The sequence below is a fragment of the Coloeus monedula genome (assembly GCF_965178545.1).
Source record: "Coloeus monedula genome assembly, chromosome: 5".
Lineage (NCBI taxonomy): Eukaryota > Metazoa > Chordata > Aves > Passeriformes > Corvidae > Coloeus > Coloeus monedula.
Window position 1 is genome coordinate 43212202 of NC_138785.1, and position 27483 is coordinate 43239684.

Consider the following 27483-nt stretch of genomic DNA (forward strand, 5'->3'; position numbering starts at 1 on the left):
ATAAAGGTTCACAATGAGTATTAGACTAATGTTTAAAAAAAAAAGCACAAAAGTAATAATCACAGGGCCAGTGGTAACCATCACTTATACCAGAAGTAAATTTTTCCTATAATTTTTCCCTCTTTTTCTGGAAGTTACCCACTTCTGCACTGCTCCTGTACATTTGTTTGACAATTTTATTGAGAGTAAATAAATGGGCTTACCACGGCTGAGTTGTAAGTACTTTCAGGATTCACAGTCTATATCTGAGCTGGGCAGTCTCTTTGCAGTGGGCAGAATCAGATTTTATTATGCTGATTTGCTGATGAGTTGAACACCAAATAAATGAAAAGTAGCTCCAGACTCGTCATATCAAAGATATTACCTAGGACTAAAGAGGAGCCATCTGTATTGAAAGCAGAATATGTAAAGGACTTGAGAGAGGCAGAATGCTCAAGTCTGGAGGTTTGAAGTGGAACCCGACTGTTTCTGCAGATCTTGAATGACAGGGTGTCACGGTTTAGGAATAGTATTCCCCAATTTAGTGTTATAAACCATGTGCTGCTCACTCACTCCTCCCTCCCTCTGGCAGGCTGGAGAGCAGAACTGGAGGCACAAAAGGTAGAGATTGTGAATTCTCACCATGTGGAACACGACCAGAAAGGACCCCGGCTCCCTGAGCATGATGTGAGGTGATATAGAACAATCTCAAGGTCCTAGCCATGCCCCTCCTTGCTACTGCAAACATTAACCCCATCCTGGCCAGAACCAGGACACAGGGAGTAATGAACAAGTTACAGACAGTGATGTTCATACATAGCTGAGATAAATATACTAATCACCGATGAGCTCAATTATGCTACCTTCACTGAGGCTCAGTCAGGGGTTTTTGCCATGGTAGGAATAAATGCAGATTGTGCTGCTGTTAGATTTAAGTGTACCTATTCCATAAGGTTTTTTCAGAACACATTTATTCCAGTTTGTGAGAAAAAGGCCAGGAATATCCCAATTTCAAATCTCAGTCCTCTACTTGGTGTTCTGTGGGCTGTCTCTGCCAGCTTATTGCACTCCTTGATGTGCTAGGAAAACAAGGATAAAATTCCTCACTTTGTACCCTTGGTTATTGGGGACCAGCAGCTGCCAACTTAAAATTGAGAGTACAACTAGTTGCTTGATGTGTGATCCTGGGGCTCATATGTATAGAGCAACCGGGCTAATCTTCAGCCTGTATTGTTCTTTTGGGCACTCCAAGGGCCACGTGACTGGTTCTATTCTGAGCTGGCACAGTGTTTGCCTTGTCCTTAATACCAAGCACTACAGTGTTCCCAAACTGCTGCTGGTGTGGTCACATTTCTCTTCACCCAGGCAGACAAGCCAATGTTGGAAAGCTAGGGCAAAGCTAATTATTCCCCACTCGTGTGCCTCCAGCTGTCTGGCTTGTGCCACTGACACCCTGTACTGCTCTCCAAACCGCCTAGGATGGTTGGGCGCATCTTTAAAAGCACGTGAGTTGTTGCTTCGACACAGCTCCTTTCTGCGTCTGCCTGGCGTGGTGATAAAGATGTGCTGGGTTGGGTCGCTCTCACTCCCCACTTCTGTTTAAGCCCTTCCTATTCACAGATGTGTGAAGAGGGCCCTGCTGCCTTGGCAGGTGGCCTTCGTTTCCGTCCCTTAATATTAGATGGTATTCTAACTGGAGGGGAAATCCCACGCTATATTTTCCCGGCTCGCCGGCTGCAGCAAGTTGCTGCCGGGCGCCCCGCAGGTGCGCAGGCTGATCGGGGCTGCTCTCGGGCCTTCCGCCGGCGCGGTGCTCCCCGCCCAGGGCGGTGCGTGCCCGGCGGGGTTTGTTTCGCTTAGCAACGCCTGCCGGGCCGCAGGCAGCGGGCAGCTCCCGCCCGAGGCCGCTGGTCCCTCGACAGGGCTTGCGGCGCCGGGAAGGGGCTCCCGCCCCTGCCATGAAGGTAGCGGCCCTGGGGGCGGGCGCGCTTCTCTCCAGGCTGCGCCGCGCCGCGCCGGCCCCCAGGCAGCGACCACCCTCCGGCGGGGGCCGCGCCGCGGGCAGCAGCGGCCGCACCCCGCGCCCGACGGCCGGCGCGGCGGACAAGGAGCCCGGGGGGCGGGCGGCGGGCAAGGGGCTGCTCATCACCCTGCCCGACATCGGGGAGGAGGCGGCGGCCGAGGGCGAGGAGGCGGCGGGTATCCCACGGCGCCCCGCGTGAGTGAGCGCCCCGCAAACCTGGGGGTACGGGGGAGGTGTGCGCCCCTCACTCCTGTGGCTTCCTTCCACCTGGCTTTTTTTGCCTCTGGGTGTCCTGAAAGGTACCGAACATCTCCCTGCGCAGGGTTTTCCTCCCCCGGGTGCATTCCATAGGTAGGGACGCGCACCTTCAATGGCAGGAGCGATGGCTCGCGCGGGGCTGTGTGCAGCAAGGGGCGAAGAGCTGGAGAACGCTCGGGGTTCCGCGTGGAAGGGGACGGGAGTCCGAGCACGGCCCCGCATAGGCGGAGGAAAATTGCTCCGTCCTCACCTCGGGATGCGCAGGGAGAGAAGCCGAGGTCCAGAGGAAGCGCAGGGGATAGTGAGCTTGGGTAGGCATCGTAAAGATACCTCATGTAGGTGTGTGAGTTCTATCAAGTTCTGTCCCGAAGCTGCTGCTGCAAATTAAGGCAGACATTTCAGTCACTGCCTTGTGGACTTCTAAAATGTCAATAACAGGTGTGATACTTGGTTTTGAATGTTTTTGTGTTTAATTTTAAAGTCTCACCTTGAAAAGTTTAGGGTTTGCTGCAGAAAAAAGAAAACTGTTGAATATGTGTGCTTCCGTTTGGTGATATTTTGCTACAGCAAAGGTATACTGAAGTGGTTTCTTAGCACATTTAAAGCAGAAGAGCTGATAAAAGTGAGCAATAGTTGCATTACTGTATTGGTGGAATTTTTCATACTATTACAAAAAAAAGAGAAGCTACTGTACATATTATATGAACATCTATTATTGCTGCTTCTGTAGTACTAAACTGCTAATCTCTATTACTGATGATCAGAAGAACAGTAATGTTTTGTTAGGTGTGATAGAAATGAATGTATATTTGAATTAAGTTTTTAACTCTTTAGGACTGAAATCTCTTTAGTACACTGTTGAATTTTCAGATGGATTTTGGAACCTCTGCTTTAAGTTCGGTTTCCATTTAGCATAATATTTAAAGTAGGACCACAAATCTTCCTTGATGTACTTCTTTTATTTCCTCCTACTCCAATCTAGAGCTTTTTATTTTGTTTCAGAATTTATTGTAAGCTCTTTCAGGCTTAAACCTTTACTGTATTTGTGTAAAATAGTAGCCTTTTGGGAACAGGGAGGTTTATCTGCTTTAATATACATTAACAGAGTTCTGTTTATAAGATGTTTGGTGCTTTATATAAACAATACCAGAACAAATCCCTGTTATGTCCCTGTAATTTCCCCCAGCTGCTTTTTTTTTCAGTACCAAAAATAAAGCCAAGTAAAATGCCGATGACTTTTATCATTAAAAAAATTAAAGAACGGAATTCACTCTCAAAACAACCTGATTGTATTGGGATGAAGAATAAACCAAATTACATTAAAACTGGTTGTGTCCAGCAAAATACTCATTTTGACTTGCTATTGAACCACTTCTAATTGATATCACCTAATTATCCCCTAACTTATTCTTTTGTATGCATGGTGGCATTTCAAACATTTTATTCATAGCAGTAAAGGTTATACTGATTAAGGTATTGTCTTCAAAAAACCAAAAGCAAACCAGAAAAATGTTGAAGAAGGAATAAGATACATCCTTTGACAAGGAAAGTCTATACCTCCACATTAGCATTTTTTTAATTAGATGGCTTCACTTAAGCTTTTAGAAGAAGCATCTTAATTAAATATTGAAAACTTTAGTATTCCTTGCATAGAGTTGAGATTAGAATTTGTGAGTTATAGACTGTGATAATATATTATTGATAGTTACAGACAGAAAGCTTTTGCTTACCTAAATGAAGTTCCTTCATGACAAATTTTATTGCTGTTCAAAATGTGTTAGAAGACATCAATGGCCAGTGTATTTTCACTGATAGCAATCTAACTATGAGTACTTGGTTAATAAAAGAAAGTATCCATTTTATGTCTTAGTATTTTTTTCTTAGGTACTGACAAATTGATAGCAATGAAAATACTTGAAGAGTGCAGAATAGTGAAAATCTGGTACTGATTTCCTTCTATCTTTCCCAGATATGCTAAATTTTCTGATTTCCACAACTACCAACAACTTGTCCTAATAGTGTAGAGGGCTAAACTATGGCAGTACTTTGCGAGAGTTTACATTTAATATTTATTTACCTAGAAATTTCATATTTATTAAACAAATTGAAGGAGGATTTATAATGAAAAATATTTTTCTTCATATTTTAATGGAGAAAAAATTTCATTCTTTTTTACTCTTATTTGAAAGAAAATATATTCTGCTATAAAAGACCATGAAATTTCTTGAAAGGATAAGAAGATGCCTTATGCTACACTTACAACAATGTGCTAATGATACCAAGATACATAGATTCCTTTTTAAAGAAACATTATTATTGCTATTCCAACATTTTGCAATAGGAAGGGGAGATAACAACCCCTATCTGGTCTAAAGATAAACTGGGCAAGGCTTAACTTAGGTTTTTTTGGGAGTGGGTAATAGTTTGTAGAAACTAATTTTACTGCTCCCCATTTTCAGGATGATTCTGACACATGGAAAAAAATGTTTGTGAACTTGGTATTAGAAGTATAGCTTTATCTGTGATGTACAGGTATCAAGCTTTGGGTTTCAAAATTATTAACTTTGAAAACATGGATATAAGTAACCTGATGAGCTGCAGAAGAGGGTGGAAAGTCTGATTCCCTGTCTCCTGTTTTACCCACTAAAAGCAATAGATCTCTTTCACACTGTAATGCATACGAACCTAGGTAGGGCATTGTAGTTTTACTAAGCTGGTCACTCCCACTACTGTACTGATCTAAAAGAGTAAATATAGTAATGTGGTGGTCTGCCATGGTCTATTTTTTCATTGCAATTAAGTGTACCAGAGCTCAGAAGTAAATTTGAATTTCACATGGTACTACACATTCATCTACACTCTCCAGATGGATGCAACAAAAAACAATTACTAACGTTTAGTAATATTATATATAAACTTTAGGTTTTGCAAAACCTTATGGACTTCCAACAAGTCAGAGAATCATAGAATGGTTTGGGTTGGAAGGGATCTTAAAGATCATCTAGTCCCAATCCCCATGGGCAGGGACACCTTCTGCTAGACCAGGTTTCTCAAAGCCCTGTCCAATGTGGTCTTGAACACTTCAAGGGATGGGTCATCCATAATGCCTCTAGGTAACCTGTCCAGTGCCTCATCACCCTCACAGTAAAGAATTTCTTCCTCATATCTAATCTAAACCTACTCTCTTTCAGTTTAAAGCCTTCCTCCTTGTCCTATCACTACATGTCTTTGTAAAAAGTCCCTCTCCAGCTGTCCTGCAGGCCCCCTTGAGGTAACAGAAGCCTTCTCTAAGGTCTCCCCAGGCCCTTTTCTTCTCCAGGCTGAACAATCCCAGCACTCTCAGGCTGTCCTCATAGGAGAAGTGTTCCAGCTCTCTGACCATCTTCATGGCCTTCCTCTGGAATTGCTCCAAGAGGTTCACATCCTTCTTATGCTGGGGGTCCAAGAGCTAGATGCAGTGCAAGCCAATCAACTGGAGAATAAATGTAAAACAAAAGCAACCACAAAGCCCCTAAACCCAAAGAATCTCATTTTAGCTCTAAGTCCTTTAATTGTTTTTAGAGGCAGAGGACTTGTGTTGTTTATAGGAAACTAAGAAGATATGTTTACAACCAGGCATTTTATTTCTGATCCTGTGCTCAATAAACAGGATTACTAAGTCAACCATGAAAAGAAGAGGAAGGGCCCTCAGTCTATGTTGTAACTCTCAACATGAACCCCTCTAAAATTTTGTGAGTTAGGGGACTATTTCTTTTTAATTGTTTGTTAATGTAGAGTTCAGCATGCATTGTTCGTGGGGTCACACTTTCAGTTAAGGTTTGGGCCCATAATGGGCATTTTTTTTCTTCACCAATATTTTTGGTAAGAAAGAAGATTCTTGGATACTGCAGTAGCTTAGTGAAAATTTGTGGCCTTTTCAGTGGTGAGATCATTCCTGTCAGTTTTTTCAAGTGCTAAAGGAATTAGAGATTTCTTGTCTCACAAAATACTGAACGTGGGACTGAATCAGTCAGTCTTTTCTCACTGTTGCTACAGTCTTGTTGGAAAAGTTTCGATGTGGTGTGAATGTGTACTTGTGCATGTATGTACACTATATGGATAACAAGAGTGGGGATTTCTGTGCTGTTTTGAGTCCTTCACTTGAAAACATATGTTCACAAGTTGGCATGGGATAGTTTTTACATCCTTACTCTGATGATTTCTGTCTCCTGACTAGATGCTGTGTTTTTAATTCAGTATGAGAATGCTGTTGATAACACACTGGTGTTTGGTTGTTGCTAAGCAGTGCTTACCCCAAGTCAAGGACTTCTCAGTGTCCCAGGCTCTGATGGTGAGGAAGTGCGCAAGAAGCTGTGAGGGAGCATGGCCAGGACAGCTGACCTGAACTGGCCAAAGGGATATTCCACACACCAGTGTGGTGAGCAGTGGTACTGTGCAATTGCTTGCTTTTTGTCTTGCATTTTATTTCTCCCTCTCCCTCTCTCTCTGTCTCTCTCTCTTTCTCTCTAGTTTTTAGGAAAAGAGTTGTGGTTGTAGGATAAATAAAGGGTCATTACTTTGTTTTTCAGTAGTGCCTTTCTTCCAATACACCACCATGGAAGTCACATTATAGCAAGAATAGAAGAAAACTTTCAGGTCCTCAAATCTGTTTGATTACAGAAGCTTTTAGCAATATGATGACACATCTTGACACCTCAAGCCAGGGGTGTTTGTGGTTACAGAGGAAAGACAAAAGTATTTAGTATGCCTGAACATATGCAGACTAAGGTCTCCCCACACTTGCATTGCTTCACTCTGTACTATAGAATGGTTGCCACACAACATTTCAGATTATCTTTGGTTTTTCTTAAATTCAGTGTTCAGAGAGGATCAAGTTCTGCACCTGCTCTCAGTGATTCATTATATATGCAATTTTCTTTAGAGATCAATGACCAGAAGGGAAAAAAGTCTCTATGACATTATGTTGCTGAAAGAAGTCTGTTTTAAAAAAAATATTTACCGGATTTCCAAATTTACATTAAAAGAATACACAGGGAAAGTCTTGTGGATCACTTCCAACTGTTTTGTTAGGGTGCTACTCCCTTCTACTCCCTTCCTGTCTGTTCAGACACTTGATCCTGCAGCAGTAAATGCCTCCTATCAGATCCAAAGAAATAAAACACCTTCTCTAAGACACTAATTAGCATTCTTTACTATTGCAGTTAATTAAGATGATAGTATTTTTCTCAATGTTGATTCATAATTTATATTAAAAATTCAGATTTACTTCTATAGTATCTTGTGCTCAGAAATTGTTTATATTTCCTATAAACAAAAATTATACTTGCAGTAACATTTTTACAGTGAATCAAAATTACAAATACATTTAAAATTATATATATAATAGTTTGCAAGCTCATGCCATCTTGAATACCTTTCAAAATTATAAAGCCTTTAATATTTACAGAAGAATAAAATTACTATATACAAATAAGCCTGTCTTTAAAATTGGAACAGCTTATTCTTATGTTGTTTTATAAAGATAGGAACAGAAATCAACACAGATCATGCTTGGAAAAACCTTAAATCTGTTTCAGGATTCAATATGAAAATGCCTAATAGTAGGCATTGCACTTATGTATATGTACTACAAATAGTCACCTGAGATGCTGTGCTGTATGTACACAGGTTGAGATTGTATTAAAAATGATGGCCTGCTTTTAGTGTTGTCAGTGGTTTAAGAAAATAATTACATTCACTTCTCTATTAATTTTCTTCACTCCAGATGCAATAACAAGTGAAGACCTTAACCCTAAGGGGAAGCAGGTCTTGGGTAGAAGAGGTGATTTTGAGTGCACCTAGAGAGCACTCTGTGCAGGAGGCTGCCACAGGGGACTGACGAACTGTAGATGGTGATGCAGGCAAACACAGAGAAACTTTCATGCTTTAGAATTCAGCTTCTGAGAGAACCTACTGGTACTTGCAAGCAAAGAGGAGTGGCAGTTCTGAGCTGCAGTGGGCCCTACTCTTAACATACTGCTGACCAAGATTTTTTTTTCCTTTTTTAGCTATTGTGCAATTGTTCCCCAAAACTGAGACAGACGATCAAATCCTAGTCTTCTTGGAGGCTATTTGCCTACATAAATCATAGTCAGTGCAGTGTTACCATGGGATAATGAGGATGTATATTAACCAGCAGCATTGCTCTGATGAGCAATGATATTCCATTGGCAAAGTCTTTCAAGATTACCTTCTCTCTGGAGCTTAAGACAACGTATTCCAATGGTACCTACTTTTTGAACCAAGTGAGACTTTCATGTTTATTTAGGAATAGAATTTTAGCAATATATGAATAAAACTGGCATTGTGGCAAATTATGGTAATTTGGTCAGATCAAAAAGACAGTCACCTGAAAAACTGACCAAGAGTTCAACTGTATGAATGCTCCCCAGGTAGTTTGATCATCAAAGCATCAGTAATCCATACATAGCTTCAAAGACAGTAAGTGACATTTTTGTAAAAGGAAAGGGCCAATCAGGTCATATGATTAAACACTGTCAGTGGAAAAACTCAGATAAAGATTTGTATTTTCATGCTTCAGATATAGTAAGTACTTCATTGACCAACAACCACGTGACTGAAAGCACTGAAACACTTCTGGCAGTGCTCATGAATAGAGATGAGAGCAAAATGAAAATTATCTCCAAGTCTGGAGTGACACTTACCAACGGAGACGTGCTATCCGTTTTGGAGTGTATTTTTGCTAGCTGTCAAGCCTCTGGCATGTTCAGTAACAGTAATGGTAAATATGATGTGTTGCTAGAAGCTAAGAATGTCAACATTTACTATATTACCTTTCAAGGCAGGTTTTCTTTTTCCTTCTCCTTACTGAGCCATGTCATTTCTAAGCAAAGAAGCCAAACATATTATAGCTGCCTTAAAATAATTTTCTGCAGAAAGCTAGATGAAAAGTTCTATTAAATTTCTCATGATTCTGCTTCATTTACAATGCACCTACTGGAGTTACCTCAGCTAAACTATTTCAGGGATGCCTTTTTAAGATATGCCACAATCATCTTGACTTTGAGAAAGCTGAGGCAGAGAGGCTATAAGCAGGGACAGGCATTGTTTTCATCTACCTGGATTTTCTTTGTATTGCTGCAATAAGTGCTTAAACGGTGAGCCAAACTAACTGCTTTCATGAGCTGTAAAAGTCACTGGATATGTCTCATAAAAGGTCCAGACTACTGAAGGAAGAATTTGGTGCTGCTGTATTAACCAAGTGTAAGAATGCTCAACCCTGAGCACAGATCAGGGTTACATCAGAGTCTTCAGATAGTACTACCTCCTCTAGGATCTGCCAATGACATTCAATACTGTCTGTTATACCTGGCAGTTTGTGGTCACTGAAGCTGTTAGAAGAGAGTAAAAGTGCTCTTATCTTCCTAAAGATCCTATCAATCTTGAAATAAATGTGTTTTGTCAAGCAATAAAGGGAGATCTTACCATGGTTGACTGCAAACAAGTTGGACAGATGACTACCTGACCTAGAGGGAAAAGGATGTGTGTATTTCTTATGAATTTAGGCTTTTCTGTGGTATAAATATTCAACTACAATACTGCGATGCATGCCTGGAATGTCATACATCATGGATGTGGAAAATAGTCATGTCACGTCTGCTTCTTGCTTGCTCCAAAGATAGAGCAGCATTAGCTGGTGAACATGTGGAAGGACCATTTTGTGCAGTGATGGTTTTTCAGTGTTGCTTGTAACAAAGTTTGTACATTCTGCTCAGTGAACAAGACACTGACCAGGAGTGGTCTATTCACTTCCATGAAAATGCCCCTGACAGGTGGGCACTGTGTTGAGAGTAACCCTTTACGGAGGAGTATCTGAGCAGGCTGGATTTGTGGAGTGACAGCTTCTGTTCACTATACCACATCAAAGAAGAATAAGATATTACTTCCATGGTAATTGTCCCAGACCAGCGTAGGAAAGGTTGGTGGGATTTCAAAATCTACTTTTTCCCACAGATGTATTCCCACATTTATGCTAGAGAGGCTAGAGAGAGCTTATAGTTTGATTTTTTTTTAATATTCTCACTCATATCAAAACTTTATAGAAATCTGGCATAAAAATAATAGTTATCTCTCGGTTTTACAAACAAAGTGTGTGTCTTGATTTGAAAGACAGGTGTCTGCTAAGGAAGGCAGAAGCCTCCCTTGGAATGGCAGATGCAACCCCCTTCCCTCCGAGTTATTATAATTTGAAATCAAGGGGCTTTTAGGCAAAGATGTGGGAAATAGGAATAACAGTTCTTTACTATTATATATATAACCAGTCAAACAAAACAACAACAACTCTGGCAGTAACAGCACACACAAACCCAGTGCCAGCCTTCTCGGCTGTCGGGCCCTTTCCCCTCGGGTGCAGTTCCGCTCGCAGCCGGCAGGGGCGCTGGCGGCTCCCGGTGAGCAGGGCAGGTGCGATGGTTCCCCCGCGGCTGCAGGGGGCGCTCCGGAGCGAGCTCGGGGAGCACGCGGCACCCGTGCCCTGGGATCCCGGGAAGGGATGGGACAAAGGCTTCACAAACCCCAGACGGCTGGCCCCGGTGTCCGGCCGGACCCTCGGGAACAGCAGGCTGGAACGGCAGGCTGGAGCGGCAGGGACGAGCACAAATCCCGGGTGGCAGACGCGATGTATCCAAACGGAGAACCCCGCCCCGGAGGTCTGGACAGGCAGGGCAAGCAGGGCTACAACGTAGCGAAGGCTCGAAGCAACAGCGGGGCGGGGCGGCCACAGCCCGGCTTCTAGCGGGGCAGGGAAGGCGGGCTTTGAGATCCCAGGGCTTCTCCCGCAGAAGGACAAGCAGTTGAAGAAAAAGCAGCTTCCCTCTCTGTCCGAACGCTGAGACCGACTGCCCCCACACACTCAGGTGAAAACAAAAGAGTAGCCAGATGCGCCCCACTCTGTAGCCAGCTCTTTTGTTTTTCTTAACTACCCAGCCATTTGCTCCCCTGGCAACCTGTATGGGCAAAATTCCTTTAACAGAAGAAGAAAACCAGGAGAGCTCCTAACACCCCAACAGTGTGGAATAGAACAACAAGCAGATGAACATAGAATCACTGAGGTTGGAAAAGACCTCTAAATCATTAAGTCCAACCATTAACCCAGCACTTATGTGCTCACCATTAAACCATGTCTACAAGTGCCACATCTACACTTCTAGGGATGGTGTGATTCCACCGCGTTCCTGGGCAGCCAATTGCAATGCTTGGGCACCCTTCCAGTGAAAAATTTTTCCTAATATCCAATCTAAACCTCCTCTGGCACAACTTGAGGCTATTTCTGCTCATCCTGTCACTTGCTACTTGGGAGGAGAGACCAACCCCCACCTGGCTACAAACTGCTTTCAGGTAGTTGTAGAGAGCAATAAGGTCCCCTCTGAGCCTTCTTTTTCTCCAGGTTTAACTGCCCCAGCTATAAGTGGTAGGTTAAAAGATAAAGCATGTCTCATGTTATGAGAGCATGATGTGGTTAATATGTTTACATTTGTTACAAATCATGCTTCCAAAATAGTAAAGAACATATAAAGATGTGAAATCTGAGAATATGAATTATTTCAGAAAACAAGGCAACAACTTTATTAGAGATCAGGCTGTTACACATTGTTGGCAGGGAGCCAAGCATAGTAAATATTTTCTATCAGAGGCTGTGGCTACAAAATAGACTTTGAACCATCTGTTAAAGAGGTCTCATAGAATGTATGACAGATAAAGTTAGCATTTTTCTCTGTTAATTTATTTTTCTAAACTCCTCTGGTTGAATGCTTTTTGGCATGTCCTTTGATAGTTCTCTCCAGTTTCAAGTTAGAGTGATGGGAGTAGTATTAGTACTAATAATATACTCCTTCACAATTATTTATCCATGTAATTATCATTGTGTTGATGGAAAGGAGGAAGAAAGGACTTGGTTTAGAGAAATGCAAATGATATTGTGGGTTTTTGTGGTGGTAAGGTGTGGGGGGTGACCAATGGCTGAATCTTGTTACTGCAATGACAAAAAAGCCTTCCAACAGGGTTGCACAAAATTTAACTCTTGGTCTCAGTCTTTACACTGTGGAAATGTAGGAGAAGGTAGAAGGTTAAAATAGCATTTTCTTAACCAGGACATAACTTGCTATTCTAGATTTCATCTGCTTGGATAAGTTTTGCTTGACAAAGTACTCTATTTTCCTATGTGTGCACATGTGTCTGAGATGTTGGACAAACCTGCTCCTATAGAAGGATTGCTAAGGATGATAAGATTGGTCAATAGTTAACTCATGTAAGCACAGTTAACTATTGGGAGACAGCAAATGTTGATCACAAAACCTAAGAAGAAGGATTCACCTTAATCTTATCAAGATAAGAGGATCAAAAATTTACTTGAAACCAACACAAACTGCTGAATCATTCTACAAAGGACTGCACATGCTCCAGAAATAAAAGTGAAAAGTGCATTGTGATGAAGACTACTGATCTTCATCAGAAAGACCCCCGAGGAAGAAGAGGAGCCTTCCCCAATGCGACCACCAGGACACACCACGCATGTGTGACACATATGCTAATAATATTAATAACTTCCAAGAACTAATTTGTATAACCACTCCTATCCCAAGGAATGTGATGACTATTCATGAATTTTACCCATAGTATTGTGTTGTAGGAAGTGCCGTGTGTGTTTGTTAGGAGGAGCGATTCCCCACGCACCCGGCACCGAATAAAGCAAATACCCGCTTTCTTGGACTCTGTCTCCGAAGTGTCTCTTGGCCCGGTTTGGGCTATTCAAGGACGAGGAAAGTTGTTTTTACACATGCATGATTTACTGACACAGAAGAATGGGGCTTTGAAGAATGTGGAACTTTTCTTACCAAACATAGGTTAAAAAAAAATGTTTTATTATCAGACAACAAATGCATAGTCATTTTCTGTATACCTTCCTTAGTGAGTAATGTTTTGTTTGGTTATGAAACTTTAAATGTCATTTAAATGCTGCTCTTTGTTAGGCTTCATATGCCATGCTTTTTCAGTCTTAATTTTCAGCATATTTAATGTTGCTTTTCTTTTATTTTGTCTTTCTTTTGTTTTCTACTTATTGGCAGATCTGCTTCCTCCTTTAAGAGAGGCTTTCCGCAAAATATGCAGACGGCAGAGTTTTTATGTACTGGAGCTAGAGATGAATGGAGGTAGTGGATTACTGCAGCTAGTGTAAATCTGCAGCTGACAGCCTATGCTGTGCGCTGGCACATGTGCTGAGGAAGATCGGTGATGTGCAAACGGGTAGTTCAGAGGAGAACTCGATTAACAAGGAAAAAATCTTTATTTAAGTTGGCCAGCATTGCATAACCCTGCTCATCGACGAAGCCGAGGGAAACCTCGGCTCGGAAAGACCAAGCTCGGCGTTCTTTGGCTGCGTGTTGCGAGGAGAGAAATGGGGGAGATTGCACCGCTCCCGCCCAGGCTGAGACTTTAGCTTTTTGGGGGGAGGCCCGGAGGGATGCGAGGCCTTGCCGCGACGCGGGGAGCCCCGCGGGCGGGCGCTGGGAGCGGGCGGTGCGGGCGGGCCGGCTCTCGCCGCGCTGCCGCCGCCGCCGGGGCGGTGCGAGGGGCGCCCGCGGCTCCCGCCGCGCCCCCATGCGCAGGGTGCGGGCACCCGGCCCGCCGGGGGGCTGCGGCCGGGGGCTGCTCGTCCTGGGGTGAGTGTGGCGGCGGGGCCCGGGGCTGCTCGTCCTGGGTGAGTGTGGCGGTGGGCCGGGCGGGGAGAATGTGGCGGCGAGGCGGGGGCTGCTGGTCCCGGGGAGAGTGTGGCGGCGGGGCCGGGCGCTGTGGCGGGGCCGGGGGCTGCGGCCCGCAGCGGGGCGGTGTCCGTGGCCCGCCTGCCGTCCCCATTTAATGCCCGTCACTGCGGAGCTTTCGGTGAGCAGCCGGGAGCTGCTCCAGTTCCTGGCGTTCGCTTGCCAGGGCAGGGGAAGTGATGCTATAGATATGATGGGAGGGGTTTTTATTTTCGTTTTATTTTATTGCAATAATTTCCTGGCACATCTAATGGCATGTGATCCAAGGAGTCAGGAGACATAGTACAACAACATGCAGTGAAAAAACGTGGCAGAAACACTATATTGCTCCATCTCACATCAAGACAAGAAGACACAGCCTCAAGTTGCACCTAGGGAGCTTTAGCTTGGATATTAGTAAGCAGAAAAGTAACCGTAAATGGTTTCCTCCTCCAGTGGTGTTTCGTGGGAATCTGACCTGGGCGCTTTGAGCAGGAAAAGTCATGAGCAGTGAAGTGTGAAACCTTGGTGGTGGTATTAAGCTGTGGAAAAATACTGAGAACAAGGGTCAGCTATGAAAAAAGTTGAAAGATCTTATAAGGCTGCCTGAACAGTAACATGACAAATAAAGACAGAGAGGGATGTACAGGAACAGAAGAAAACATGTAGAAGATGGATTATGAGCTCACTGTTACTTCGTGGGAGATAGATCTTGGTATTACCACAAAATGAGACTCAAATCATGGGACTGGACTGCATGAATATTCATAGAGCCTCCTGGTGCTTACTGGCCAAAAGCAGATGCCCAGGGAATAGATAGGATATGTAGTGCAAACACATGGAAATGCTTTCCACTGCTGTTGTACCAGCCTCCAAGAAATTGAAATTTAAGGTCTTCCCTGATAAGAAGTTCAAACTTATGGTAGGTTTTTGGTGTCTTCATAACCAAGACATAGGAGTTGGATGTGTGATTGGTCCATTTGAGTGGGGAGTTAGATTTTGACATATGTGTAATGGCAAGATAAATATCAAAAAGGATAGAAAGAAGACAGAGCAATCCTAACTGTTGCAGGGCCGCTCTACAGTTCTTGTCTAAAGAAATGAAGAAAATTCCTGAACTGTGAGCTGTTTTCTTGTAGTTACTCATTCATGAATGTACTTCGATGGAATCATGCTACTGTGAGAGTTTTATGGCATGAAAATAGGTGAAGCAATCTATTGTTGTAAAACTGTTTTCAAGGAACGCTCACACATCTGTGTATGTTCTGAAGAGGTGGGTGTAGCGTATTAATGACCCAGCTCCACATATCAAATGTAATATGTAATTATAAGCAGTTGTGTAATTATAAACAGTTTCCATCTAAAAAAAACCCAACAAAAAGCCCACCCCAAACAAAGTAAAAACCATTCCTTCATTAAACTGCTGTATGGGCAATTACTGGTTTGTGCCTTTGCTGTTGCAGTAGTAAGGTGCTGCTTCAGTTGTGTGTGCTTCTCGCAAAGTTTGAACTGCAAAATCTAAGGAGGATGCCAGTGGAGTAAAACAAGTCTCAAAGTAAAAGTACTTTGTTTTTTTTGAAACATACCTTTGTAAGTAAGGTAAATAAAAGCTATTTTAAAACAAGGTAGTTTGTTTTAAGCAAATGTTTGTCTTGATGGATAGGATTGAAAAATTGAAAAATTCAACAGAGTAGCTGTCTTCCTCCTCTCCTCCTCTCCCTTGCCCACCCCAGCCCCTCTTCCAGTGGAGATGTGAATTAACTTTATTTAAAATTATAGAATATTGTGTTTCTGTATTTATAGGAAAGGACTGTCCAGAGGTTCCCCAAATCGGTGTCTCTCTGGAAAAAGTGGAGTGTCTCTTCCATCAGTTTTTGCAAGAAATGTGCAAGAAGCCATTGACAATTATACTTGGTATGCATGTACTTCTGAAATAATACTTAATTAACTCACTTTTGACTTAGATATTTTCAGATTGGAATTAATTTTCACTAATCATTCTTTTAGTCATTCTTATGGATAATAACTATTGTACAATATAATGCAGGATACAAATTGACCTAACCTGCTGTTTAAAGGGTTTGAACTTTACTCCTGGTTTGTGGTATGGATTTGAGTGTTTTTAGACTGTAGTAGAGGACACTCATTAGCTCTGGAAGGGAAATCAAACTTCTTGATTAAATTGAAATCATGCTCACTAATGTTGCAGGTTAGTTAACTTTCAAGAAGTTTCAATCCAGATGACACTGGTTAGGATTTGCCTGGCCTGCACACCCAATTGCCATTGCTTTCCTGGCATCCGAGGGTGGGTTGTAGCTGGAAGGGACCATCCAGAACTTTGGGGGCTTGAATTGGTGGAGATCAAATTTTAAAGTGCACATAAAAAACACTGCATAGAGACATATAACTCAGTGCTATTTGAAACATTTGTAGAGATCTTGTGCGTAGTTTTGCAAAAGTTTTCTTGTGGTAGCTTTTAATGTTAAAGAGTTAAAGAAAGCTTATGTTATCTTTAATGTGTTTTTCATGTGATCACTTGCTGCTGTGGAGAAACCAAAATAATTGTTAGAGCTGAAAATATAGATACATGTGTATATATATATTCAAATACATACATACACTTTAGGGTATGCCCATACAGTTACAATGGTGTATATACATACAAAAGCTTAGTAGTGTAAAAGGAATTGCCTTTATGTAAATGGTACTAATAGGAACATGTATTCACTCTGCTTGAAAATATATGCTTGCACCTCTTCCCCTCAACAGGAATACATATTACTGGACATTATTTGATTGGTTGCTTTATTTAAAAAATGCTTATACAGCAAATAATTGTGTTCTTCATTTTAATTTCTCATCTTTTCAGTGAAACGCTCTCACCACTTTCATGTAGTAGTTGTACAACACCCACGGAGTTGAATAATTCTTGGTCTGGAATAAACAGCTATACTACTAGTTTGTCTACTGAAAGAAGTTCGGTTTACTCCTGGAGAGATGATGTATGTCATAGAAACTTTTACAGTACTCTTTTTCTAAATATTGTAGAAAAAATTAGTTTTTAGTGATATTGGACAAGTAGCACCTCATCCATAATAGCCTTATGATTAAGTGCATTAATTGAATATTTAAAAAAATAGTTTTGGTTGCGAGTTGGTATTGGTGCAGCTAATATGTAGCAAAGGAAAACAGAATAAAATGATAAATGATGAAGTTTGGGGAAAACAAACCTGTTTCACTGAAGAAGGTAGACTTAGGTTTCTGAGTCCAAGTGAATGATAAAACATGCCTTTTCAAACACTGCATAGTGCAGGCAATGTCTAAATTGAACTGTTCTCAATGTTTTCAGTTATAAAGCACATTCATGAACATACATATAAATTTCCTAGTCTTGGTAAATATTTAGCTCTTATGTAAACTCAGTTCTTTTTTGTGGATGATGCAGAGAGAGGTCGTACCTGTTATAAAGGCTGACCTCTGAGGCATACCTGGTGCAGGCTGGCAGTGTTGAATAAATCCAAAAGCATTGCAGTTGTTGCCACTTTCATTTTAGAAAGCCTTCTCTGACTTGTAGCGGTAGTTCTGCCATTCTTTTTGCATAATGTCCTAACTTTTAGGGTACTGACCCCATCTGTCACTGTCAATCCTTCAGGAGAAAGTCTGACTGGATTATACAGTAACCTGTGTGAGAGTTATTTTCTCATTCCTTTTCAGTGTGATCCTTTCTGTAGCTTGAAGTGCTTTAAGGCATTCAGCTGGAAGTGAACAAGCATAATTTGGGCCTTGAGTATTACCAGGTTTTTTGGTGTATCATATTATCTAATGTAAGTGGCAAATGTCATTACGAACAGTGCCCCAGCTGAGGAACCCTCAGCCAAGTGCTTGTCTCCTCATCACTGGATAAAATCAGGCACTTCTCTACTATTTTCATTTGCCTCTGTGTTAACCTAGTCTCTAGTTGCACTGAGTTGTAGGTTCAGTGAAGAAGTGTGGAAGAGCCTTTCTCACACTGACAGCTGTTTCCTAAGCACCAGACTGAGTGACGCAGGCATAAGGTGCCTCCTCTTTGCCCTCTTAGCTGTGGTACTCAGAAAGGAAGAGCGCTTCTTGAAAGAGCCGGGAGCTTTGGTGTCCTGGGTCCCAGAGATACAGTGTGCATGTTTCACATTGGCACAGGGAACAAGCTCAGAGTTCAAACACCTTATAACTGTTTCTTTTTTTTTAATGTGGGCTAATCCTAGGCAGCTGTATATGTTAATGTCATAGAAATATAGTCTTGTAGTTCCTTCTTGCCAAATCAACTTGCTCAGGCCAGCTATATGGGATCTTTTTGGGGCTTTTTTTTTGGCATTGTGGTATATAAATTGTGTCCAAAATATACAGTCTGAACATGCATTCTGATAATCTCAGCCAAGTTGATTCAAGTTGTTCTGTTCTTTAAATATAATGGAATTTTTAGTATACATGCATATTTGCTAACACCTATTAACTTTATAAAACATAGGAATTTGATAAAGCTAACACACAGAGAGTGCATCAGTTATTTTGGGAGATTGATGAAATGCTGTTTGAAGGAAAAGTGACCTCCCAAACAGAGAACCTGCAGGCAGAATGTGCAGATTGGGGTGAGCAATTTCCTCATATAAGGTAAGGAAATTTTTGCTAATACTAGTTTTAATCAGTTACCATTCTAATTTGAATTTTTGGGGTACCCTCGTATGATTTGGGCATCAGCAATACTTGTGCTTTCGGATCTCTATCTCTGGGGCTGAGCTGTGCCATAGGTGCTCAGTAAATCTGGGCAGTGGTGCTTTAGCAACTGATGCCCCTTATTTTGCTTAATAAAATTATTTCAGGCAAAGGTGTTTACAAATTATTTTATAGCATAATTTTGTGTATAGTTATTAGAGTTGCTTTCACCTTTTCTCTGTTCCTCTCTACATCATGCATGTTGGAGTTTGCACATTTTCTGAACTTTAACTGTAGCCTTAACATTCCATGTAAACATTTTTGATTCCCCCTTTTTACTCACACTGATGGATACTCGAGTTGGATAAGTGATGTCACAGCAGGCGATATTTGTCTTCTGCATCCATTTTTAAATGTATCCTACAGAGTTTTTTGATAAGAAAGGAAGTGTGTTTACTTTTGTCTGCCTTTAGAACAATCTAACAAGTTTTACTATTTGCTCTTAAAATTTATAAACTAGAATCTCATTCTTGTGTAAATCAGCTTAACTTTAATGACTTAAATACTAGGTGATGTTAAGGTAGTACATGAGGCTCTGGCCCCTCCATGAGTTGCTTTTCAAAGCAGATGTAAGGCGTGCTTTTGCATTGCCTCCCATTTCCAGGTGTTTGTATTCTGGATATTTGCATATGGCCTAGGTTTTCATCTAAGATACTGCTTGTTCTCTCTTTTTATTCAGGATTCTAGGAAAGCAGCTCCTAGTGCCAAAGGATGAAGGCTTTCAGCATTTTCAAAGCAGAAGTGATGCCCATGTTGATACTAAGTGTGTGCCTGGCCTCCTTGAATGTACTGGTAATACAAAAGAGTATGTTAATTTTTTTAAGTTTTCTTTTTGGTCTTCCCCCTTCAGAAACACGTACAAATATTACTTTTGTATTACTGAAATGTGTCAGTATAATTAAATATGCACTTTCTTCTTTCTTTGAATGTTTAATTCTCATTTTCTTGATGTTTTTTTTCAGGCTCTGCATCTCAGGCTCTAAACTGATCCCAACAACATCTCCAATACATAAAACATTGGATTCAAGTTCCACTAGGATTTCTGCTTCAGACTCAGCCGTGTATTCCTTCCTGGAAGAAGAAGTTTATGATGAGGATGGAAAAATAGAGGAATATCTTGCCTTTGACAACAAGGAACTGTAAATAACAGATATATGTATTTTTTAAGAATGTAATGAAGAATTATCAGTGAACTGAGTCAGGTTTCATAAACTGTGTTTCTCTTCTGTAAGATACAGTTCCTTCTGTCCCTGTGTTCGGTAGCACAGTGGTCAGAACACTTACTGGGCATGAATGTTCCAGGAGCTAGGCTTCTGGGTGGATGAAAGATCATAATGTGCTGTTTTCTAAAAGGCCTGTCTATAAGGGGAAAACTTTGGTAGGACTAGTTGGGCACAAAGCACAGCTTTTTGTGCTAAGGCCTTATGCACACTCAGAACAAAGACATGGTTGTTCTGAAAACCTGAGGAACCAGACAGAGACCCTTTCAGTGCTCTTTTGGAAAGAGAAGGCTGGGGTTGCTGCATTTTTGGGAAGCGTTTAAGAATGCTCTCAAGTAGTCCTCTCTCTTTGTTTTACTGAGTAAGCGAACTTAATTTGGGAGGGAGACTTGTGTGAAGGTGTGTTTCTCTCTTTTGTGTCCCTCATATGCTTCTTGTTTCGTAAAATTCTGAAAAAACTTGTTTTCCATAACATAAGTCCTGACAGGTTTAGTTTAGTCCTGACAGGAGAACAGCTTCGTCATTTTGTCAGCTGGAACCACTCAGCCACATCTCACTTAGAGTTAAGAATTATGCAGTTTGGTTTGAGGAGGAAGTGAAGAAGTGACAGAGAAGAGAAAGGGAGTAGAAACTGCTAGGAATTTGAAATGATCTTTGTGATCACAAAAAAAAAGAAAAAAAAGCATTCCTTAGAAAAAGATATGATAGCATTAAAAAAAGAAAAAGGTTAAAACTTTCTTATTGAGAGAGTGTATTAGGAGACCAAGCTAGGAAATGTTGCTAAAACATGCTTCCCTAGATAGGGAGAAACAGAAAAAAAATTAAAAAGCATAACTGTCCTAGCTGTAGTGGAGAGGAAGAATGTATGTGTAAGGCTATGGGCTCTATTATTCTTGTCAAGCTGCAGAAATCCTTTAAAGTTATTTCATCTTTGATCAATGGTGGAAACTTGCAGATGTGTGCAGGTGCACAGGGCGTACTAAGAAAGAAATTTTCTATGTGAGAATCCTCTTGACAAATACAACAGTTGTTACCTATGTTATTGTAAAAAGCAGAGGATTTAGTCTCAAATATAAAACTTTTTCCTAGACCTGCAGATCTTTCTGTTGTAATGCCCTGTTGAGATTTTTAAATTTTTCAGCGGCGAGCAAATGAAAGAGAAAATCATTATATGTATTTGATAAGTTCTCTTCCCTTAGGTGAATTTGAGTTTGAATTTTTTGGTAATCTCCAGCTGACTGCCTTTTCTTCCATATGTATGTTTCTGTATTGAAGGAGGGGGGGGAAAGTCAAACCCCATGGGAATTCTTTTGAATTTGTTTCCTTTATTAGTGACGATGAGATTTGGGAACAAAAGAAAACGCGTCTTTCTGAGAAGAGGTGTAAGCGTGGCATTCCCCCTGTTTCTCCCAATGCCTGTATCAAAGATGCTGTGGCTTCTGAAGTATTTGATCATATCTGGAGTAATGTCATTGGAATATTGGAGGAACTGATTAAAAAAATTTGGGAAACTAGTGTCCCAGGTATTTGATATTTTCATTTGAAAATATGGTATTTGTTGAATCTAATTCAGAAAAGTCTTCTTCTCCTATCCCCTTAAATTAAGCAAATTTTCCAAGCTTTAGTTAAGATAACCATTGCTGTAGAATGGTAACATATGTAATGACTTGCCATGAGAATGTGTGCACACACATGCACCTAAAATGAAACTTTCTTGAAGATTTTCAGGGAGTTTTGTATGAGAGGTGTAAAAAGAAAAATACTGACTGAAATAGCTTCATTGCAAGAGAGCATGTTTGAAAAAAAAAAAAAATCACTGGCTTGAAGATGCAAATTGATGCTTTTAACAGGGTGTCAGTGACAATGTGATCTGAATTTGGAACCTAGGAATCAAAGTCTCCTAGTCCTCATTGTTTAAGCTTTATTAATAAAAAGAACCCTTGGGTAGTCAGATTGTTGAAGTGAGATAGACAGTCTTGCTGATGTGCCAGACTTCATGAGTTTACTATAGGATGAAGAAAAGGTGATAGATGTAATTTTATTTTATGTTTTCATATTCTAACAGACTGTAGCAAGGAAAAGAAAAAGCTAGGAAAATTAACTAGAAGTGAAAACCTATTCAGTGGGTATGTGTTATCTTTGGAAGCTGAGGGAAATTCCAGTTCTTTCAATGTATTTTAAAGGGACAGAAGTAACAGAAGAATACCTGAGGGTGGGTTTTGGAAGTTAGCTCAAATGTAAGGCACACTCAGTCTCAAATATAAGAATACAACAAAGTGAGAAATGGCAAAATTTCTCTGAATGGTTGCAGCATCAGAACTTAACATTTCAGGTTTTAGTGTAACTTAAAAGTTCTTTTTACACCGCAGGTGGATTGTTTAGCTTTCAGTATTATAGTTTAGGGAGGATTGTTTAGCAGTATTATGATAGGTTTGCTCTTTTATCCTTTTGGAGGTCATAAGCTTATGACAAATAACTAGTATTTCAACTAGGAAGGAAAAGAATTTGGGTTTATAATAGAAATAAGATGGTAGCATATACCCAAAATGAAACAGTATATAGCTGCTGTCAGACAAGGATAGTATCAATAGATTTTTTATTAATACATATTTTTAATTTTTTTTTAATACTTAAAAAAAAAGTCTGGGGATTTTTAGACAGCATTTCTAGGGTCTTAGCTGTATTTTTTTAAAGAGGCACCTCAAAATCTACCTGTATAGGCTAGCTTGTATGTCAGTGTCAGAGAAAAGATAGATGCAAATGGAAATGTTTTCAAAAACCCATAATTTAGTTAGATTTTTAAATATCGTGGAAACTTAAAGCTATATGAAAGTCTTTATTTACTGTGTAATATTGTTTGAATCCCAACAAATGATGGCTGGTAAACATAGAAAATACTTCTTATTCCCTGTACTTTTTTTGCTCTTGTGCAGAGTGTGACAAACAAATAGAAAAACTGAAAACTGTTACAGCAAAACTGCCGCATTTGCCTGTCATTCATATTACAACAGATGCCGGGAGCATTCCTCTTTCCAGAGGCTCTGAAGTACGAAGTGTATCTTTTGGGGCTCATTCTATTTCATCACAGGTAAAAATAAAACAGACCTTTCTGTCAAATGCTATTCTTTTTTTCTTCAAACCTTGGACAGTCTTAGTTGAAACATGAAAAGGCTCCTTGTCTTTATTTCCTCTTTTTCTTCTTTATACCAATTAGGTGTACTTAAAGTCATCTGATTTAAAATGAGGTTTAATTAAATGTTCTTTATTTTTTTTATTGTCATTTGTTTTTCTTTGGTGGTCCTTAAAGGTACAATTTATCACTCAGGCATTGCTCCCATTGATTTGCAAAGTCTTGTTAAATTCTATTCTGTCCTTAAAAACTAATTTGCTTTTATTGTGGTCCAGTCATTTCTTCATAGTAAAATTAAGAAGACTAACTGGGATGTGGAGTTGCAACTTGAAGTGCTTTAATCCCAACCCTGCGAGTTTCAGACTCTCCCATTCCTTTTCTTTTCCTTTGCCTCTCGTGAAAGGGGATTCTGCAGTACATCCACCAGCACATTGGCACAACGCATTACCTGTCTTTGTGGAAGCTCATGCTTATATTGATAAAATGTCCTATTATGTCCTTCTTGCTGTCTCCTCCCTCTGTCTCCTGATTCTTGTTTAGCACATTTAATTCCTTTTTCAGCCACTGCTTCTGTTTGGTTTTTTTTCTCCTGTCTCTTTCTATTGAGTTCAAGCGACTTCATTCTCTTCCATTGGCTCTTTTTCCATGCTTGCTAAACAGTGAGATAAGGAACACAGAAAAGATAGCACAGCAGTCTTGGTTCTCCCCATTGGCGTGCTTTGTTCTGTAGCGGTCTCAGCAGCCAGAAGAAGTAAAATGCTTCGATAAATCATGCCCCTGTGCTGAGGGAGAATGGGGAGTTTGAAGAATCAAACTCTGGCTTCAGCTGAAACTTATATTGTAAATCGAGTTGCAATTCAGTAACTAAATTACACAAGTTGTGTTTATAAAACCTGTTTAAAATAAGCAAAAGAAAAAAGGATAGTTATCCCATTTACTCCTGAGAATTGTACTGAACCATCTTAAAAGGAACTTTTGTAAACAAGTAAAACACCTCTTAACTATGTGCTTTTTGAGGTTTTCCTTCTAAAAAAGTAAAGCTTAACACATAGTTGTTTCTTTTAATAGGGTCACCGTTTCTCCAGCAACTTCTGTAATGATTTGGATGGTGTGATGACAATTCAAGCAAAACCACTCCAACAGAGGCAAGCTGCCACAGCACAAAAAATACCGTGGGTGCTGATACTGACATTTTAAAAATGTGACATAATTCCCATTATATAAAAAATGTTTTGCAATTAGAAAAAGGCAATAAAAAGGCAGTGATCTTGTTTGTGTGGATCACTGATATGACAGTGATTTGCAGAGGTTGAAATGATGCACTGTTAAAACCTTGCTTTTCTTGATCCTAATTCCTTATTTCTTTCTCTTTTCCTAGGAATGAGCAAGAAGACAAACAGCATAGCATTACCTCCAGTGCTCCAAATTCAGCACATGCTAGGCTGGGAAGAATTTCTGATAAGAGTGTTCTTTCATCATCTCTGGCACTGGTGGCATCTTCTAGGAAACTACCAAGGTTACCTTCTCTCACCTCTGACCAGCCCTGCTCAGAAGTTCCTAATATGTACAATGATGAAATCCATAAGGGGATGAAATTGTGAGTTTTTCATTTTATTATTTTCTTTTCTCAAACTTTACTGAAATTTCACCACTGAAGGATTTTGCAAAATACTTGAGAACTAACCCATGATTTATTACTAATTGTAGAATTCAGAGGGAAGAAGAAAGCAAACAGAGCCCTGATATTTTGAGGAAAAGCATTTGGTTTTTTTTTATTGCTGTATTAGGTGCTGTTACTTTCTGTAGCTGAGCTTTATACAGAAATGTGCTACTTAATAATTTCATGTTACTTCAATGAAGAAGTCTGTAATGTGAATTCTTCTAAAAGAGGAACCCTTAAAATTCTGTAGGGTTGGTGGCTGGGATCGTTTATCTTCTGCTCGTGTGCCTGCAACCCGGAACAAGTTACCACCCATAAACTCTGAGGCTGTTGAACAGTATGTTACAGTACCTCGAATGCAACCCAGCTCTGTAAGTTGTGTTCATTTTTTTACTGGTGAAGAACTTCAAGCTATTTAGAAATAAATTACTCTATGTCACTGCTTGATACGAGTAATTTTACAGCTTGTGTTGGCTTGTATTTAATACATAGATTTAACATGCTAATGTGTGTTACATCGGGGTACAATTACAATGCAAGAGAAGGCAGTGTAAAACCTCACGTCACAGACAGATCACAGTGGTAAGACTTCTCTGACAACAGAAAAATCTGATTAGAAAAACAAAAGATAAAAAGAACCAACCAACAAGATAGTAACCTGGCACTTCTGTGCATCTGGATTTAAATAACTCTTTTCAGTGTTTTATTCACTAATGTTAGATTATAAGAATTAGAAAATTATGCTAACTGAAGTAGAAAAGGATACCAGCTGAAAAAAACAGATCTTATATTGGCCTATTTTTGAAGGTTGGGGAATTAATGAATCACCAGAATGAAAGTAAATTGGCATGTTGATATGTCAATGTGCCAACATAGAAACAGTCTAACAGCTGTTTAAGAAACAGGCAAACCCTTAAATTGGTGCTTTTGGTTATTGAAAATGTGTTTTTCTTTCCTTCTTGTGAACTTTTGTATGTCAACAGAAAAAAATATTTTAATTTATTCAATTGCTGCATTCTCTTAATGTTCTTTTTAATTCTCTCAGCATCAAGAACGATATGCTCATAGCAGAGTGTCAAGTGCAGTGGCTGGCAGGACAGAGCAACAGCCACTTAGAGAAAGAACTGTTACTGTTGATCAATTTTCAAGGCCCAACACAACTCATACATTCAGGGTATGTTACAGTGTAAGTGGAGACATGGAAAAGGGAAGAGGTTTTCATTCATGCCTGCTGTTGGTCTACAGAAGGTCTCATTTCTGGGTCTCCCCTGATTTCTGATATACAGGGATTCCTGCTCCCTATAGAGAGGAGGTTCTTTAAAGTCTTGGGGAGGGTGTGGGACTATTGTATGAGGAAGATTTTTTTTTCCAGGTCTAATGCATCAAAGTTTTCCTATGAGGATGTCTGTGTGCTAGAAGTGTGCACTTTTCGTGCTGGTTGGAGCTTTGTACTTTGGTAGGATTCAGTCTGCTGGACTAGATAATAAAAACCATAACCAAACCATTTCAGTAGATAAGTGTATCACACACTAGCTAAGAGTATATCTTTCTTTTTTACAGAGAGACACACCTCAGAAGAAGTCACTGACTCCCACGAATTTTGCTAACCACAGAAGGACGGGTCAAGGATTTTTGATAACAGGTAGGCAAAGTACAAATCACTTGGAAGGTAAAAGGCCAACAGAACCTATTAACCCATCATACCAGCAAAAAGTGCAGTGCTTAGGGAGAGCTATCTCAGCATAAAAGAAGAATAGATTTTTCTTGGCAGGATCTTTTGAGTTTGGTTCTGAAGTTTCTTCTCACCTGTTCTGAGGTTGTCCTAACTCTTATGGGTAGGAATCCTGTGAAGCTTCTTTTTCTTGTTATGACATGGGAGGAAAAGAATTCCATCTCATCTCATCTCATCTCATCTCATCTCATCTCATCTCATCTCATCTCATCTCATCTCATCATCTTTTTTTTTTTTCCCCAGTGTTTTGACATATTTACAACTACAGCAAGGGTATGTGGTGTACAGGCTAGATATTTCTGCGGTTGCTAGAGTGGTAACACAATTGCATGCTTGTGAGCTGCTCATAACAAATTTTATTTTAGCTCTGAAATTAATCAACTTTTTGTGTGAAGAAAAAGTAGATTTGAAAATGTGCGTTTTTCACAAAAATATAAAGCTCTCATTAAAACCCCCCCCCCCAGCACTAATTTGCAGCTCTGTCTTGAATTTGCAACACCAAAAAAAGAGAGCAACCCTATGTGGCTCATTTTGTTCCATTTTTACAATAAAGCTGACTGGCTAGTTCCTGATGTATTTGAATCCTTATATGTAGCCTTTACTTGTTTGGAAGTTCCTTGAGTTTAAATAATTATGTAATTGACATATAACAGGTGATGTAAGAATAAGGGCAGGTTAGCAAATACTGATCTGAGCACATTGGTGGAAGTAACTCATACATAATCTTGGAGTGTCTTTCGGAAACTACAACAATTAACAACGTTTCTATTTTCCAGGTTCACAGAATTACTCCAGATCCTTTCAGAGAAATCCTCCAACTTCAAGGAAGAGATTTCAGATTGCTTCTTAACCTGTTTTAGGAAGAAATAGAAACCCTCTGCACTGAATGAAAGACTGAAGCACTAAATTTGCCACTTAGTATCTTGTGTAACAAAGA

The 27483-nt window shown here is 40.3% G+C and overlaps 1 protein-coding gene across 1 annotated transcript; it reads left to right on the top strand.

The window, feature by feature from the left end:
- Positions 1–1937: 1937 nt before the first annotated feature.
- Positions 1938–27396, top strand: FAM149A (family with sequence similarity 149 member A; the record flags this gene model as incomplete). Its single annotated transcript, XM_082282576.1, has 14 exons — positions 1938–2197; positions 15859–15969; positions 16925–17057; positions 18560–18702; positions 19484–19609; positions 19767–19943; positions 21357–21547; positions 22958–23112; positions 24223–24326; positions 24533–24751; positions 25065–25185; positions 25860–25988; positions 26375–26456; positions 27323–27396. 14 exons carry the CDS (start codon positions 1938–1940, stop codon positions 27394–27396), a joined length of 2025 nt encoding a protein of 674 aa, XP_082138702.1.
- Positions 27397–27483: the final 87 nt, after the last annotated feature.